The 19,735-nt window shown below is 36.6% G+C and overlaps 1 protein-coding gene across 1 annotated transcript; it reads right to left on the bottom strand.

Moving 5' to 3' along the window:
* Positions 1-3,785: 3,785 nt before the first annotated feature.
* LOC137390570 (calcium and integrin-binding family member 2-like) lies at positions 3,786-10,363 on the bottom strand. Its single transcript, XM_068076898.1, has 7 exons — positions 10,313-10,363; positions 10,019-10,053; positions 9,455-9,572; positions 7,750-7,897; positions 4,897-5,010; positions 4,097-4,178; positions 3,786-3,807 (listed from the first exon to the last, which is right to left on the bottom strand). Exons 1-7 carry the CDS (start codon positions 10,361-10,363, stop codon positions 3,786-3,788), a joined length of 570 nt encoding a protein of 189 aa, XP_067932999.1.
* Between the last annotated feature and the right edge of the window lie 9,372 nt (positions 10,364-19,735).

The following is a 19,735-nucleotide window of genomic DNA, read 5'->3' as shown; positions in this document are numbered from 1 at the left end:
CGCAAGCGTGTCCTTACCTAGGATTGGAGCAGATCTATATTATAACATTGCAAGATAGGGATCAAGCTCCTTTCTAAGCATCATCTTTCATGTTTACACTGCTCTCTCTCTCTCTCATTTGCTCTCTCTCCATCTCCTCTTCTCTCCTCCTCTGTCCCTCTCTCTCTCTCTCTCTCTCTCTCTCTCTCTCTCTCTCTCTCTCTCTCTCTCTCTCTCTCTCTCTCATTCGCTCTCTCTCCATCTCCTCTTCTCTTCCTCTCTCCCCCTCTGTCCCTCTCTCTCTCCTTTTCGCTCCCCATTTGCCCATGGATGTAGAGATATGCTAGTTAGGCAAATAAAACCATACTCTTTGGTGAACACCTTAACCTCCTGAGATGCGTTTTGAGGCTCATTGTCCGAAATTATACAATCTGATATTTCATGACTTAAAATCATGCTCTTCAAGTGCGTAATGACGCTCCTGGATGATGTGTCATTCCTCAACAATACAATTTTTGATAATCTGGAGTAATAGTTTATGATCAGTAAATAAACTTGACGTCTAGAATGAAATAGATCGAAGCCAAGAACTTGCCAAGGCCCTCGCAAGGTTCCTGCGTTCATGCTCTTGTCTAGCACTTCATGATTCCTCGATGACCACAATCTATGTCCTTTAATACCTTAATTCTTTGAGAGAGGGATGACTAGGCAGTTCCCCTACATGGGAAAATCTTGATTTACTCACGGAAAGGCCATCTTCTCATAGTAAGGTTGGCCAAGGTTGTAATAACTTGTCTGCTGGTGATAAATTATAATCAGGCCATCTTTCTTTGGTTATGCCATACACTTTCTTCAATACTTCATCATGTTATTCTAACATCAGCTCTTCTAATCTACTGTCTTGTTCTTGGATTTGTACTACTTGCTTGGCATAATGTTCTGCCTCAGCGATACTAGCCTCACCTTTCATATTGGCTAGACTGACATTGGAATGTGATAGAGCATCGGCGGAGTTATTCTTCTCTTCACTTAATGTGCTTTATTATATAGCCAAAATTTTTTAGTTTTGGCTTGAATTGTTAGATTCTTGATGGGAGTATAACTGGAAAAAAACCACAGGCCATTAGTAATGCTCTTTAGAAATCTGTTTCAATAACCCTTCATCCACAACACATATTGTGAAAACTTTTCAAGCCCCAGCTTACACCTGGAACTTCTATTTTTACCGCTCTTTCTACTGTTCAGTTTCATTAAGTGACCTGCTATCTGCAGTTACCAATCTTCTCAATGTATCAGACTGGATCTGACTTGATGTAGCGCCTAACTTACCTGCATCTTTTGTAATAATAGCCTCCTTATCAGGGTCGTGAATAGCTAAAAAAGCCTTTTGACAGCTTTGAAGACAGTTTGTAACTAATATATCAAGTCCATGACACCGCCTTCTTCAACAAATCTCATGATGATTTTGAGGAAATCCTCCAGCTGTCTCGAGAATTTTGAAAGCTAGTTCACTAAGCCCCAAAAACTACGTATTGCTGAAACTGAAGTTGGGCTTGGGAACTCATTGGTTCCTTGCACATCTGGGTCTGTCATGTACTTCGTCCTTATCATTTATGTGACCTAAAAATTTCACTTTAGTAACTCCAAATTGACATTTGTTTTTTGTTTAATGTCATTTCAGCAATCTGGAGTGTATTCAAAAGAGCAGCCAGTTGTCTGGCATGTATCGTATATGCATTTTTTGTGTCTCATCAAAGACTGGTGTGTTATCCAAGTAGATAAGACCTTTTTCAATTCTTCAAGTATTCTATTCATCTCAGTCTGAAATATTTGGGGTGCGCTCTCTTACCCTTGATGTAACCTCACAGTTCTAAACTGTTTTTGAGTGTGTGAAATAGAGTCAGCTTCAGAATGTACAATTTGCATCTTTACAGTTTGTTGGGAAAAGATATTTTCTTTTCACAAGGAAGCCTAGCTATTTTCTTCTGTAGCCGTAGGATGCACCTCTCTGACAACATTTATTTCTGTCAATGTATTATTACTACAGATTCTCAGTCTTTGATTTGCAAAATGAATGTACTTGTTGCTATTAGACCTTGATAGAACAAGATAGCAGTGTTCAAACAAATTTGAACAGGCTAAAAGTGCAAAAGCACATTTGAACAGACTAAAAGTGCAAAAAGCACTTTTAGTCTGTTCAAATTTGTTTCGCATTAATCAATGTTTATTATGTTGCTCTAGTAAGTGGCTACACTTACCTACACTTATCGTTGCTAGGAGTGAGCTCTAGTATGTGGTTACACTTACCTAAACTTATCGTTGCCAGATGTGAGCTCTAGTATGTGGTTACACTTACCTAAACTTATTGTTGCCAGATGTGAGCTCTAGTATGTGGTTACACTTACCTACACTTATCATTGCCAGATGTGAGCTCTAGTATGTGGTTACACTTACCTAAACTTATCGTTGCCAGATGTGAGCTCTAGTATGTGGTTACACTTACCTAAACTTATTGTTGCCAGATGTGAGCTCTAGTATGTGGTTACACTTACCTAAACTTATTGTTGCCAGATGTGAGCTCTAGTATGTGGTTACACTTACCTAAACTTATCGTTGCCAGATGTGAGCTCTAGTATGTGGTTACACTTACCTACACTTATCATTGCCAGATGTGAGATCTAGTATGTGGTTACACTTACCTACACTTATCATTGCCAGATGTGAGCTCTAGTATGTGGTTACACTTACCTACACTTATCGTTGCCAGATGTGAGATCTAGTATGTGGTTACACTTACCTAAACTTATCGTTGCCAGATGTGAGCTCTAGTATGTTGTTACACTTGCCCACCTTTATTGTTGTAAGTTAAGAGCTCTGATAAGGGGTTATAGTTACCTACCCTTATCATTGCTAGGAGTGAGCTCTGGTAAGTTTTTTTGTTCAAAACTGTTTTCGTGGTTTATTTTCCTTTTGGTTATCATGAGACGTATATTTGTAAAATGTTTTTTGTATCGCTACACTTATGTTATTAATTATTACAGTATGTTATATTTGGGTATCAAATATTGCCATACCAAGGATATATTTTCAGCCTATTAAATTTTTTATTTTACAGTTTTTTAGCAATAGCACTACAACTTTCAAACATTAAACCTTTATGATGATAGTGTTCTGGTAAATAGGAGTGAAGTTCGGCTTTTACTCTTACAACTGAATGTATCTAATATGTAACTGTAGCCTGGTATGAATTCAGCTCTACAGAAACATTCTCTGAACAGATTATTTGAGTTGTAGGGATGTTCACTGTATATACAGTCTATTGTGATATACAGCCATTTGATAGAATGTTTTAATACAATGATAGAAAAAGAGAAAAGTGACTAGAATTGAATTATATTATGAACCACAATAATGCATAGCAATTGAATGACAGCTGGAGCATAAAAGTGATGTAAGACATTGCATGTTGTGAATAACTGTAAACGCTAACAGAGATGAGAGCTTCAACTATTTATAGAAACATTTGCAAACACAACAGCACTCCGAAGCTCTACAGTTTGTCATACATCGCTAGTTTTATACATAGTGAGAATGTCATTACTATAATTTAAAACGTAAAATTTTTTTGCACCACAGATCTATTTGCAGATACAAAAGCTTCTAGTTGAATGGTCAATGTTAAAAGCAAAAATAAATGAAACATGAACAGCAACTACTTCTCCATGTTTCTCCAAGTTAAACAAAAAGATATGTGATAAACAGTCGCTTTACAGTCGCTTTGTGAATGATCAACTTTGGTCCTTCATCTAAGCTCTGAAGTTGAATGACCTGCAAGAGTGACAGCAAACTAGCGGATGACTTTGAAAGGAAAGACAACTACTAGACTGCAAATATAACCGCTACCCTCCGGATAAAAATGCATAAGCATTAAACCAGTAATAGACACTCAAACAAGCCCCTGTTAGATGAATATAAATAGTAACAGCGGTCTCTATATTAAATGGATACAACCACTACGACCAAATAAAGTAAATTTGAGAGAGTATCTACAGTTATTGTCAGCAAAATGCTTGGCTATTCCTATGATAGTGTGTTTGCTTACTACTCTTTTACTCACCCGAGAAAGTCCGGACATTTTGACAACATTAGCTCAAATTCTACTTCACTTAGCTTCTGATCTTCGTCCAAATCAGCTTCTTCTGAATAATCGATACACACCATAGACACGCATGATAATATCTCAGTATTAACTATCAAGCATTAGACAAACGATAATGATATGCAATCATTATTGAGATCTGCCACAACAAAATCAGAAACCATGAGCAAATCTCCTAGCAGCATTAGTGTTTTTTATTAGCATAACTTCTGCTGATTATTTTGTGTTATCTTCGCTCTGGCTAGCCCAACTGTATCAAATGTTATAGAAAGAAAACAGACATACTTTCACTGCTGTGAACAAAATGTGAAAAAGAGAAATTGAGGTTAAAAATGTTGGCAGAAATTATTCTTTACGTTTACAGTTTCTATAATCACGCCTGTCATACTGCATCTTGTATATAACTACTTTATTTATCGCCATGACAACACTGCTTGGTTAGAGTTGCAGCATACTGCCCTCAGAATAGGGGCATGGCCGCTATGAAGGTAGTTTACAGACCTTTAACAAGGATTATGCAGATGTTACGACGTTCTTCTTGTTTATTATTGGTCAAATTTATGTATCGATCTTTAGCTAACATTGGTAGAAAATGGTGAATAAAATGGAAGACTTCTTCCAAGCCTCATTTTCTCACAGCATATTCTTAGGTGTCAGTAATGGTTTATAAAACTCTAAGTAATGCAGTGGATCACACTAACTCCCTTTTTCTGTTGAAATAATCGTAATAAAAATGACATACAATCAATGACACCCACCAATAATCTTAGAAGTTATGTAGCCAAGTTCTTCTTGCTCTAGTTCATTGTTAGTTATGTACTTGAGAGCCGTTTCCATATCCGAGGCATTCAAGTACCCGTCCCCATCAAAATCTACAGAATACATTGATTGTCAGCTGTATTAAAGCGCTGCAGTGTTCTATGGTCTATCAACAGTATCTACTCACAAACTGAGGACACATGTATATTCCAGTAGAAACATGCTAAATATTGTTAGAATATTATGAAATCTGAATGTTTTTTGTGATCAATTTATTTGGTATTCTATTTACAAATAATGTCTTTGCAGTTTGTTGCAAATTTGCAATACTTGTATATGCAACATGTTAAAGTAACCAAACTACGCATTATTTTAACCTTGACCAGTTTGTGTGTACTGACACAGACTTCGCTTTTGAAAATTTTCAATAATGTGCCAGCCAGATATCAGCTGTTTCTGAAAAGCATAGATTCCAAGCGGTGCTGCCTAAGTTTGCAATTTGTTGCAATTTTCCAATATTTGTATAAGCAGCATGTTAAAAGGCAGGCTAGTACATAAAAGCTGAAATCAAGAAAATGTGCAGTACAATGGTTTTTGGCATAGCAAATCATCTAATCAGAGCTTACCAAAAATACTGTCATTGAAATAAATTAAAATGTATTTTATGTTTTTCTAGATGTAATTGTATGCTAACCTTAATGGAAATTATTTGAAATGAATAAATATGTCGGATATGAGTCCATCAAAAATAAGAATTATTTGATAATAAGGAGTACTAGCGCCAAATTTGTGTTCAGCATGTAAATAATATACAATAATCCATTTGAAAAATTTTAATTTCGACCATTATTTAATTGCAATATCAAAATACAAAACAGCTCTTTAGAGTTGTTTCCTCTCTGCTTCATATTCAAACAGTTGAGTGTCACATGTACATATCAAGCATTTGGGTGTCACACTTACATATCAAACATCTGGGTCTCACACATACATATCAAACATTTGGGTGTCACACTTACATATCAAACATTTGGGTATCGCACTTACATATCAAACATTTGGGTGTCACACATAGATATCAAACATTTGGGTGCCACACATAGATATCAAACATTTGGGTGTCACACATAGATGTCAAACATTCGGGTGCCACACATACATATCAAACATTTGGGTGTCACACTTACATATCAAACATTTGGGTATCGCACTTACATATCAAACATTTGGGTGTCACACATAGATATCAAACATCTGGGTGTCACACATCGGTATCAAACATTTGGGTGTCACACCTACATATCAAACATTTGGGTGTCGCACTTACATATCAAACATTTGGGTGTCACACTTACATATCAAACATTTGGGTGTCACACTTAGATATCAAACATTCGGGTGTCACACATCGGTATCAAACATTTGGGTGTCACACTTACATATCAAACATCTGGGTCTCACACATACATATCAAACATTTGGGTGTCGCACTTACATATCAAACATTTGGGTGTCACACTTACATATCAAACATTTGGGTGTCACACATAGATATCAAACATTCGGGTGTCACACATCGATATCAAACATTCGGGTGTCACACATCGATATCAAACATTTGGGTGTCACACTTACATATCAAACATCTGGGTCTCACACATACATATCAAACATTTGGGTGTCGCACTTACATATCAAACATTTGGGTATCGCACTTACATATCAAACATTTGGGTGTCACACTTAGATATTAAACATTCGGGTGTCACACATAGATATCAAACATTTGGGTGTCACACTTAGATATCAAACATTTGGGTGTCACACATAGATATCAAACATTCGGGTGTCGCAGATAGATATCAAACATTTTGGTGTCACACATAGATATCAAACATTTGGGTGTCACACTTACATATCAAACATTTGGGTATCGCACTTACATATCAAACATTTGGGTGTCACACATAGATATCAAACATCTGGGTATCGCACTTACATATCAAACATTTGGGTGTCACACTTACATATCAAACATTCGGGTGTCACACATAGATATCAAACATTTGGGTGTCACACTTAGATATCAAACATTTGGGTGTCACACATAGATATCAAACATTTGGGTGTCACACATAGATATCAAACATTCGGGTGTCACACATCGATATCAAACATTCGGGTGTCACACATCGATATCAAACATTTGGGTGTCACACATCGATATCAAACATCTGGGTCTCACACATACATATCAAACATTTGGGTGTCGCACTTACATATCAAACATTTGGGTATCGCACTTACATATCAAACATTTGGGTGTCACACTTAGATATTAAACATTCGGGTGTCACACATAGATATCAAACATTTGGGTGTCACACTTAGATATCAAACATTTGGGTGTCACACATAGATATTAAACATTCGGGTGTCGCAGATAGATATCAAACATTTTGGTGTCACACATAGATATCAAACATTTGGGTGTCACACTTACATATCAAACATTTGGGTATCGCACTTACATATCAAACATTTGGGTGTCACACATAGATATCAAACATCTGGGTATCGCACTTACATATCAAACATTTGGGTGTCACACTTACATATCAAACATTTGGGTATCGCACTTACATATCAAACATTTGGGTGTCACACGTACATATCAAACATTCGGGTGTCACACATAGATATCAAACATTTGGGTGTCACACTTAGATATCAAACATTTGGGTGTCACACATAGATATCAAACATTTGGGTGTCACACATAGATATCAAACATTTGGGTGTCACACATAGATATCAAACATTTATTACTGTTCACATCGAGAAATGATTACCATGTATCTTGAAACAGTAGTAAGACTTGAGTTCCCGAGGAGACGACTCACACATAACAGAGAGCATGTTTATAAAGTCATTGAAGCACATGTTTCCACTAGAGTCTTCTGTGAATACTTTCAGTATTTGATCTTGGAATGGATTCTCCTGAGAATTATAGAGAATCATAGAACTGTGCATATTCACCAACTCAATACACACTATAGTGGATGATAGAATTGTTTCTCCTGGGAATTATAATAGGTATTATCGTACAAATCCTAGTTATTGAATTGTCCTTGCTAGGATACACTGTATACACTGAGAGGATATGGATTATCATACAAATCCTAGTTATTGAATTGTCCATGCTAGGACACACTGTATACACTGAGAGGATATGGATTATCATACAAACCCTAGTTATTGAATTGTTTATGCCTTATTGCTAAAACTGACATTGTTGTTACAAACTTTTCATGTATTTTAACATGTAACTGCTGAAGTTGTTACATAAGTAGTTAATAGACATCTTTTGGGTCATGACATCTACGAGTAAGTTACCGTTGAACTTATTTTAAATCAATGAGTTCCATAAAATGTGGAATATTCAAAAGATACACCGTATATCCCCGTGTATAAGCGTATCTCAAATACAAGCCAACCCTAAAAAAACAGCCTTGAAAACAGGTAATTGATAAGAACTCGCATAAAACTCGTTGCTATAAATCGTAACACTCCGTACGTGTCTATCAGAGCAAAATTTATACAAAACATTTTTGATCGATGAGTAATTCTATAATTAGTTTATTGTGTTCTGCTTAATCAAAAGGAAACAATCACCGCGTATCTCTTGTTGGCCTTAGTTTCACTCTTCAAAAGTACATTTTTATATCTATTTGTTCTTCGGGGTGATCAGAAGCATTACAGCTACGTAGGTTTCATAACTTGTAGATCAAAGTACTTGAACTACCGATAATTATATACTGGGCAATAGTAATAAAAGTGAGTATTTATTTTTAGCAGTGATAATAATGTCATAAGCTATAGTAATAGTGGTAACTCATTTGGCTCAGAACATGCTGAGCTCATGCAGCACGATACTATGAAGAGGACAACAAAATGTTCGAATTGATTCTGCAACACATTTGTGGCCTTATTATGGCATCAGATGGTTTACAATTTTTAGCTAATTAATTTGGTCAAATGTTGTGACAACTTATATGCACCAATGTCCAATATTTGGTTTGTCAAAAATTTAACTTCATAAAAAATTATTTGGTAGCAAAAGACTTAATTGTAGTGGTAACCATTACTGATGTTTTATTTTTATTAATAAAATTGATTTAATGAAGGTTTGATTTCTAGCTGTTAAAATTAAGTTAGCATGTCATTTCATTTGCTTTCAATCAGAATTACGTGTGTATAAGCCGGGCCCCTCAGTTTTGTGAAAATTGTTCTGTTCTGGAATCTGCTTATATGGTATGTTTGGACATACTTGCTACAAATTATTTCAAATACAATAGGCTGTGTCTGCTTTAGATACTCACTATAAGGGTATTTTACAAATGAAAAATTGATACACTCAGTGGGCCAATTAACGGACAATCTTCGGCAAAACTTTTCATTAAAACATAAAAAACGATATAAATAATATTAAACAATAACAAGTAATAAACAATGATAAATGTGTAATAGTAACTTTATAGGTTAATAGTCTCTTACTTTGAGCTCCGCAGTTTGTTTCATCCTAGCTTTAGGTATCTTGAGGCTGAAGAGTTGATCAGCATCCATGTATTGAGGGATTTGATCTGGCATTATTGCTCGAAATCTATGGTATATCCTTGAACAGCAGATAATATTATATGATGAGAGCTAAATGTGTGCAAAAAAAACATTAATTTATGTAAAATAATGATAGATTGTAAAATTGAGGAAAGTACTCTCTCAGCTTCAACAGATTCAAGTAGAGGCGTGCCTCAATCGCATAATCAGTTTGCTATTATTACCGTATTCAGCAGTTAGTATCAGTTTAAAATCATTCCTCTGTCTAGGAGTCACTACAAACTATACAAGTGTTTTTAATAACTAACGGAGTAACTAGGCTGTAACATATTGAGAAGTAACAACTATAATCAAACAGTTTAATCATGAAAAATCCGTAGATGCTTTTATTAGGATGAATAATTCAATTTAAGAAATGCTCATAATAAAAAGCAGCTCGAGTAACTAGCTACTAGTAACAGCTAGTAACTAGCTACTAGTAACAGCTAGTAATTAGTAACTCACCTAAGGATCTCTTGTTTATTAAAATATGTACAGTCCTAAAAAAGAAATTGCAGATTAAAAATAATAACACCACAGATTATTGATGGTTTGTATTGCAAGCTCTGGCTTCTAAAAAACATTTTTGAAAAAGTCAAATGTTTGAGGTTCTTGAACAGCCAATACTATATGTATACATGTATACTATATGTACTATATGTATATACTGTATACTGTGTATACTGTATAATACTATATGGTTGAGCACAATGAGCATGAAATACAAAAGGGAACTGTTTGACAGTCGGCATAACCTACCTGATACGCTTCCAGCTGTTCTCCAGTAAACACAGACTTATTATTGCCCATAATGCTTTAGGTATCAACGCCAGCAGATAGCGTCAGAGAGCTTGTGAAGAACGGTCTCACATCTAGCGACTAACTAATACTATCGATAAAATCTCCTCGGAGATCCATAATACGAGGAATGCTTCTTGTGTCCTAAGGGACTTCTCTGAGATCTGAAAGTTTGCATTCGCAAGATCACAATGAGTATAGCATTATACATATATCATTTAGTACATTCATGTGCTTAACAGCAAATAAAATATATTCTAATAGTGTAAAAACATGTTATCTACAAATAAAGATATGAAAATAAAAGCGTTTGAATTTCCTTATACTTGAGGAATTAACTGACCTTGAATTCTTTTTAAAATTTACCAGTTACCAATAAGTCTATGTACAAGGATATCAGATTATTAGTTACTAGTAGGTTCGTGTGTAAGGATATCAGATTATCAGTTACTAGTAGTTTCGTGTGTAAGGATATCAGATTATCAGTTACTAGTAGGTTCATGTGTAAGGATATCAGATTATCAGTTACTAGTAGGTTCATGCGTAAGGATATCAGATTATCAGTTACTAGTAGGCTTATGTGTTAGGATATCAGATTATCAGTTACTACTAGGTTCGTGTGTAAGGATATCAGATTATCAGTTACTAGTAGGTTCGTGTGTAAGGATATCAGATTATCAGTTACTAGTAGGTTCATGTGTTAGGATATCAGATTATCAGTTACTACTAGGTTCGTGTGCAAGGATATCACATTATCAGTTATTAGCAGGCTCATGTGTTAGGAAAAGAGTATGTTACCATGGTAATCGGGTATGCTCCGACAGTGACAAACTCTGAAGAGAACAAAGAGAACTACATAGCGACATACGAAATACTATTAAAAGCTTCCTACTAGCAAAAGTTTGATTGTTGCTAGAGACATGAATGCTAGAGTAGGTACCGGGGTCGAAAGCTTTGCTTGGTGTCTCGGGAACACAAGGTATAGGCATATAATAATATATACAAGCATTTAATATATATATAAAACTATAAAAAAACCAGTGATGTACGATTATGAAAACTTGGAGTTATGTTCCGAACATATACATTCAGACACGTAGTTTAATGTAGCATTGATGTTACATTGGAAAAACCAGTGTAGTTATAGAAAATTGCATGGTAAAATATTGGACACAAAAACACAGTGTTGTCCACAAAGTAAACTGGAATAATCAGTGTAGCCCAACAATTAATCAATCAGAGCATATCTGGTATCTGAACCAGTGCATTACACTGGCACTGCTACACGACAATGGCTGCTACTGTTGGAAATTTTGATGAATATCCAATTGTAACAAATAAATTTAAAATAAGGAAAATTAATGGTTCTTTAAGAGAAAATCTCAAAAATCAAGGGGGGGCAAATCCTTATTCAAGTCTAGATTGTCACTATAAGCATTTCAAGTGCTGTAGTTGTATCTGAGGCACAAAGAGCTGAGCTTATTAGCATATTTAATCTGTACTCCACTAAATATCCGTAAGATGCATAATTGTCTATATTGATCAAAGCACATGATGTTTAATGACATAGGTGAAGGAAAACCGGACTGGATGCTAGTTATAATTATAACTAGTTAGTTATACACGCACTACCACCTATGCACATATTCTGTGAGAGTTAAGAGCGCAAATGAAAACGCTGTAGAAGTTATTGTGTAGCAGGTTCTAGTAGGCAATATATTGCAACAAATTCAACATCAACTCCAACATATTGTTTTGGGATCCGAGGAAAGGTACATGTTCAACATGAGATGAGTTGGCAATAGAAATTGAGCATGCAAAGAGTCAGCTAACTGAATAAACTAACGATATCAGGTCTCATCTGTCTAAATCTAGTGATCTAGTACAAGAGTTCAAACTACACAAAGTACAAGCTGAGCGATTTGACATCTGAGAAGGAGATGCAAAAAGTAGAGCAAAGGACAGTAATACTCTCACAGCTATTGCATTCGATTTCCAGAAAAATTTACCTACACCAAACAAATCAACCGACGATGTCTATTATCGCCCTCAGCTTTCGGCACTTTCACACGAAGTATTCATCTACTGTTACAATGAGACGGTGGCAAGAAAAGGAGCAGACGATGTAGTTTCAATGCTAGATCTTTTTTTTAAACAACGAAACTTTTTCTTCCCAATGAAACTGTGGAGCTTGCACTATTTTGAGATGGTTGCGCAGACCAAAACAAGGACTACGCAGAAATAAGGCACATTCACCACCTGGTACACACTGCCAACTGTTTTCAATACATCAAGTTAAGCTTTCCCTTCCAATTCATCGCCATTTATACATGGAATGTGATTGTAACATGAGTGTTTTTGATTGCAAGACTGATGTAGATCTACCAGCAGAATGGTAAAACTTCAAAATTCTTGCCCAGGATGAAACTACAGTGTTGACAGAAAAAGGCGAGACGTTGGCAAGGTCTGCCTAACACTTTGACCAGCTGTTAAATGTGCCTGAAACCGTAGATAAAGACGCAGTTAGACTACTCCCAGTGATCTCTGCAGGCAAAGAGATAGATAATATTGTAAGGTTAGAGAAGCTCCAAATTGCAACACAGTCCACGAAAAACAATAAAGCACCTGGTAACTGTGGCATTTCTGTAGAAATTTAGAAACATGGTGGACTACGCCTGCAAGAAAAGCTGCATGATATGATTGTACACAACTGGAAATCTGAGCTAGTACCCAACTGGAAAGATGCAAACATTGTGCCCATATTCAAAAAAGGCAGCAGGAATATGGCAGTTATAGACGGATTTCTGTGCTGACCAATGCAAAAAGGATCTTAACCCGTATCATCCTCAATTGACTAGATAAGATGTCATCAGGTCTTCCCAGAAACTCAAAGTCGATTCCAAAGACACCGAAGCACCATAGATGTGGTCTTCAGTCTTCAGTACTAAACAAAACTTAGAGCTTTACACAGTATTCATAGTTTTTAGAAAAGTTTTTGACACTGTTTCACAAGATCGACTCCGGAACATATTTTGAAAATCAGTAAGCACAGAGAAAGTAACCAACCTGATTAGAGCACTACACGATGGGAAGCAGACACGAGTAGTTCAAGGTAAAAACTCTCACATAAGTTTGTGGTAGCGAATAGTCAAGTAGGGCTATGTCTTATCTTTCACATTGTTTTCCATCTACCTGGCTACTACACTTCATGTAGCCTTCAAGAATGTGCATCGAGGTGTTTGTATACAGACAAACAATGATGCAAATATTTTTAACATCTCCCAGTTCAAAGCCAGATCCCATACCACCAAACACCTGGTTAGAGAGACGCCACTTGCTGATGGCAGGGTTTTGGTTGCTCATGCTGTATCTGACATGCAGCTACTCCTGGACGACTTTGGCAGGGCTGCATCTCTATGTAGCTTGAACATTAATATAAAAAGTGTATGTACCAACTGATCAAACTCCCCGAAGCCAAAGACATCTTCATGAACCAAGAACCACTGGTTAAAGCTTCACATACCTTGGAAGCACTGTATCTAACACTTATGGGATTGAAAAATAGCTCCAAGCAAGGATAGGCAAAGCAAACGCTGCCTGTGGCAAGCTTCAGATAATACTCTGAAAAAACAAGCATGTCTCAGTCACAGTAAAGTGCAAAGTATATCTAGCAGTCGATCTGTTAGTGCTCTTACACGCCGCAGAGACCTTGACAATTGATCAAGCTCATGTAAAGACGCTACATGCTGTGATGATGAGACACTTAAGAGACATCATGAACATCATGCGACAAGACAAAATTATAGACCTAGAAACTTTTAAGCGGGCAGGATATTAAGGGCTGACACCCTTATTAAAAAAATTCTGAGATTGTTGGACCATTTACACAGAATAAACGAAGATCAGCTACCACATCAAATATTATACTCACCACAATGTAATGATAAACAAAATCAAACAATGTCTAAACCCACTATAAAAATGTAGCTGAGAGGTATGTAAAATGGAGGCAGATAAATACCTCAGGGCAGACAACTGCTTGTAATCGAGTTGATTGGAGATCTGCTATCATGCGTAAGCCACGACCATAAACGGTCTTGAGCAATAGTGTGTACGGGCCTATAGTCACCCCAACTGACTGTGAGAGAGAGAGAGAAAGAGAGAGGAAAAGAGAGAGGAAGAGGGAAAGAGAGAGGGTGAGGGAGAGGGTGAGAGAGAGGGTGAGAGAGAGGGAGAGAGAGAGGGTGAAGGAGAGAGGGTGAGGGAGAGGGAGAGAGAGAGAGGGTGAGGGTGAGGGAGAGGGTGAGGTAGAGAGACAGGGAGAGAGAGAGGGAGAGGGTGAGGGAGAGAGAGAGGGTGAGGGAGAGGGAGAGAGAAAGAGAGGGAGAGGGAGAGGGTGAGGGAGAGGGAGAGGGTGAGAGAGAGGGTGAGGGTGAGGGTGAGGGAGAGGGAGAGGGAGAGGGTGAGGGAGAGGGTGAGGGAGAGGGTGAGGGAGAAGGAGAAAGAGGGAGAGGGAAAGGGAAAGGAAGAGGGAAAAAGAGAGAGAAGTAATTCAAAACAAGTATTCAGGAAAGGTTAATCCTAATCCTAATTGGGCATATAAATGAAAATTAGAAAACAAAAGATAATCAAAGTTTATGCATATTTTTGTGAATATACAAAATCTGTCTCATTCATGTCCACACTGTTGGTGGCACCACTGTATGCTGTGAATTTACATCATGTTCTGTTCCGCTTGCAGGAATGTAACATGGAATGGAAGAGTTGGTAAGAGAGAGCGAGAGAGAGAGAGAGGTGTCAGCAAACCATCGATGCTCATTTTTGCAAGATAAAAGTCTTTACTCATACTGTAACTTCTCTAGCAAAGGTTTTAAGACAAATTTTTCAAAATCTACAGGACATTCTTTGGTCTCTAATAGTAACGGCACAGAGAGGCTGGTAACGACTGCTAGAGGCTATTTCTAGGTGAAATAACCTTGCTCCTTTACGTGAACCTAATTTGTAAGCACATGTATAGTTCCATTGAAACGCCTCTTGCATACCTTCAGGCTATAATAAATTTTCGAGGTGAAAGGCAATGTCAAAAGCGCAGGAGAAACTATAGTAACACCTAATGATGATGTAAGTTGTACAAATAGAACTATGGCTACAGTATTCAATTGACGAAATAGCAAAAATTGAGTTCCTTTCCATTATACGTAGTTATATAATGTTCAATAATACGCATACTTTACTTGGAACTAAGTTAGTCTGAATTACTAGTTTTATCGTAGTTGCACACTGAATTAAAAGTTTTCATTTTGTTTGCCAAGAGATGATATGCCATTTCAGCTGTAGGTCTCTTTTATATGGTCACTTTGTGAGTCAACAGATTTTGTGCCATATACGGTTTAATAACGCCAATAATCAGTACCGCACACTATGCAGTTCTTGCATTTGGTTTTGCACTAATAGAAGTCACACAGGTTTGCAAAAAAAGAATTACTATGTAACCCTCTAATGAACCGCGGGTCTATCAAATCACATGTTCGTTTGCTATATGAAATACTGCCATCTTTATTAACAGCTCATCTTCATTTCATGTACATAAATTAATATAGCTAGTTGTTGTTGTGGCTACAATCCAAATATGTTACAGCTAAAATTCAAAACAACATGTTGCTATGATGAACTTGCAAAGTATGAGTACAGCATTGTGATTAAGAATTTTTATTGCCACAAGTATTACAATAAATACATGTCACCAACCATAGTTACGGATATAGTTAATACCATGAATGTACAAACAGTGACTTAAAAGAGGTGTAGCCTAATTGATTTGGTTGTTAGAAGATTTCGGTTGTAGGAGGTTAGGTTCTGAGAGATTTGACTGCATCTGGCTGGATTTGACTGCAAACATTTTGCCCATATTCAAAAAAGGCAGCAGGAATATGGCAGTTACAGGAGGATCTCCGTTCTGTCCAAATGCGGAAAAGATCTTAGCCCGTATCATCCTCAATCGACTAAATAAGATGTCATCTGGTCTTCCCAGAAACCCAAAGCCAATTCCAAAGACACCGAAGCACCATAGATGTGGTTTTCAGTCTTCAGCACTAAACAAAACTTGGAGCTTTACACAGTATTCATAGTTTTTAGAAAAGTTTTTGATACTGTTTCACAAGATGGGCTCCGGAACATATTTTGAAAATCAGAAAGCGCAATGAAAGTAACCAACCTGATTAGAGCACTACACGATGGGAAGCAGACACGAGCAGTTCAAGGTAAAAACTCTCACGTGAGTTTGTGCTAACGAATAGTCAAGTAGGGCTGTGTCTTAGCTTTCCCATTGTTTTCCATCTACCTGGCTACTACACTTAATGTAGCCTTCAAGGCTGTCATATTTACACATGCATGATACAGATAAAGATACAGATACAGATACAGAGCAGAACATGAGCTCACTCTGTTACTAAACTACACTACTCATATAAAGATACAGAGCAGTACATGAGCTCACTCTGTTACTAAACTACACTACTCATATAAAGATACAGAGCAGTACATGAGCTCACTCTGTTACTAAACTACAACACTCATATAAAGATACAGAGCAGTACATGAGCTCACTCTGTTACTAAACTACACTACTCATATAAAGATACAGAGCAGTACATGAGCTCACTCTGTTACTAAACTACAACACTCATATAAAGATACAGAGCAGTACATGAGCTCACTCTGTTACTAAACTACACTACTCATATAAAGATACAGAACAGTACATGAGCTCACTCTGTTACTAAACTACAACACTCATATAAAGATACAGAGCAGTACATGAGCTCACTCTGTTACTAAACTACACTACTCATATAAAGATACAGAACAGGACATGAGCTCACTCTGTTACTAAACTACACTACTCATATAAAGATACAGAACAGGACATGAGCTCATTCTGTTACTAAACTACAACACTCATATAAAGATACAGAGCAGTACATGAGCTCACTCTATTACTAAACTACAACACTCATATAAAGATACAGAGCAGTACATGAGCTCACTCTGTTACTAAACTACACTACTCATATAAAGATACAGAACAGGACATGAGCTCACTCTGTTACTAAACTACAACACTCATATAAAGATACAGAGCAGTACATGAGCTCACTCTGTTACTAAACTACACTACTCATATAAAGATACAGAACAGGACATGAGCTCACTCTGTTACTAAACTACACTACTCATATAAAGATACAGAACAGGACATGAGCTCATTCTGTTACTAAACTACAACACTCATATAAAGATACAGAGCAGTACATGAGCTCACTCTGTTACTAAACTACACTACTCATATAAAGATACAGAACAGTACATGAGCTCACTCTGTTACTAAACTACAACACTCATATAAAGATACAGAGTAGTACATGAGCTCACTCTGTTACTAAACTACAACACTCATATAAAGATACAGAGTAGTACATGAGCTCACTCTGTTACTAAACTACAACACTCATATAAAGATACAGAACAGTACATGAGCTCACTCTGTTACTAAACTACACTACTCATATAAAGATACAGAACAGGACATGAGCTCATTCTGTTACTAAACTACAACACTCATATAAAGATACAGAGCAGTACATGAGCTCACTCTGTTACTAAACTACACTACTCATATAAAGATACAGAACAGTACATGAGCTCACTCTGTTACTAAACTACAACACTCATATAAAGATACAGAGCAGTACATGAGCTCACTCTGTTACTAAACTACACTACTCATATAAAGATACAGAACAGGACATGAGCTCACTCTGTTACTAAACTACAACACTCATATAAAGATACAGAACAGTACATGAGCTCACTCTGTTACTAAACTACAACACTCATATAAAGATACAGAGTAGTACATGAGCTCACTCTGTTACTAAACTACACTACTCATATAAAGATACAGAACAGTACATGAGCTCACTCTGTTACTAAACTACAACACTCATATAAAGATACAGAGTAGTACATGAGCTCACTCTGTTACTAAACTACACTACTCATATAAAGATACAGAACAGTACATGAGCTCACTCTGTTACTAAACTACAACACTCATATAAAGATACAGAGTAGTACATGAGCTCATTCTGTTACTAAACTACACTATTCATATAAAGATACAGAGCAGTACATCAGCCCACTCTGTTACTAAACTACACTACTCATATAAAGATACAGAACAGTACATGAGCTCACTCTGTTACTAAACTACACTACTCATATAAAGATACAGAGCAGTACATGAGCTCACTCTGTTACTAAACTACACTACTCATATAAAGATACAGAGCAGTACATGAGCTCACTCTGTTACTAAACTACACTACTCATATAAAGATACAGAACAGGACATAGGCTCATTCTGTTACTAAACTACACTACTCATATAAAGATACAGAACAGTACATGAGCTCACTCTGTTACTAAACTACACTACTCATATAAAGATACAGAGTAGTACATGAGCTCATTCTGTTACTAAACTAGACTACTCATATAAAGATACAGAACAGGACATGAGCTCATTCTGTTACTAAACTACACTACTCATATAAAGATACAGAGTAGTACATGAGCTCATTCTGTTACTAAACTAGACTACTCATATAAAGATACAGAGCAGTACATGAGCTCACTCTGTTACTAAACTACACTACTCATATAAAGATACAGAACAGGACATGAGCTCATTCTGTTACTAAACTACACTACTCATATAAAGATACAGAGTAGTACATCAGCCCACTCTGTTACTAAACTACACTACTCATATAAAGATACAGAACAGTACATGAGCTCACTCTGTTACTAAACTACACTACTCATATAAAGATACAGAGCAGTACATGAGCTCACTCTGTTACTAAACTACACTACTCATATAAAGATACAGAACAGGACATGAGCTCATTCTGTTACTAAACTACACTACTCATATAAAGATACAGAACAGTACATGAGCTCACTCTGTTACTAAACTACACTACTCATATAAAGATACAGAGTAGTACATGAGCTCATTCTGTTACTAAACTAGACTACTCATATAAAGATACAGAACAAAACATGAGCTCACTCTGTTACTAAACTACACTACTCATATGAAAAAACAGAGTAGTACATGAGCTCACTCTGTTACTAAACTACACTACTCATATAAAGATACAGAGTAGGACATGAGCTCACTCTGTTACTAAACTACACTACTCATATGAAAAAACAGAGTAGTACATGAGCTCACTCTGTTACTAAACTACACTACTCATATAAAGATACAGAGCAGTACATGAGCTCACTCTGTTACTAAACTACACTACTCATATA

Source organism: Watersipora subatra, chromosome 3, assembly GCF_963576615.1.
Source record: "Watersipora subatra chromosome 3, tzWatSuba1.1, whole genome shotgun sequence".
In the NCBI taxonomy this organism is placed as follows: Eukaryota; Metazoa; Bryozoa; class Gymnolaemata; order Cheilostomatida; family Watersiporidae; genus Watersipora; species Watersipora subatra.
The sequence above is the reverse complement of the archived record's forward strand: the minus strand, read 5'-3'. Positions and strand labels throughout refer to the sequence as shown.

Coding starts and splice junctions, on each gene's coding strand:
- LOC137390570 (XM_068076898.1), bottom strand. CDS start 10,363: ATGGGCAATAATAAGTCTGTGTTTACTGGAGAACAGCTGGAAGCGTAT. Junction 9,573..10,018: donor AATAAACAAGAGATCCTTAG/GTGAGTTACTAA, acceptor CTGCTGTTCAAG/GATATACCATAGATTTCGAG. Junction 7,898..9,454: donor AACAAACTGCGGAGCTCAAA/GTAAGAGACTAT, acceptor TATAATTCTCAG/GAGAATCCATTCCAAGATCA.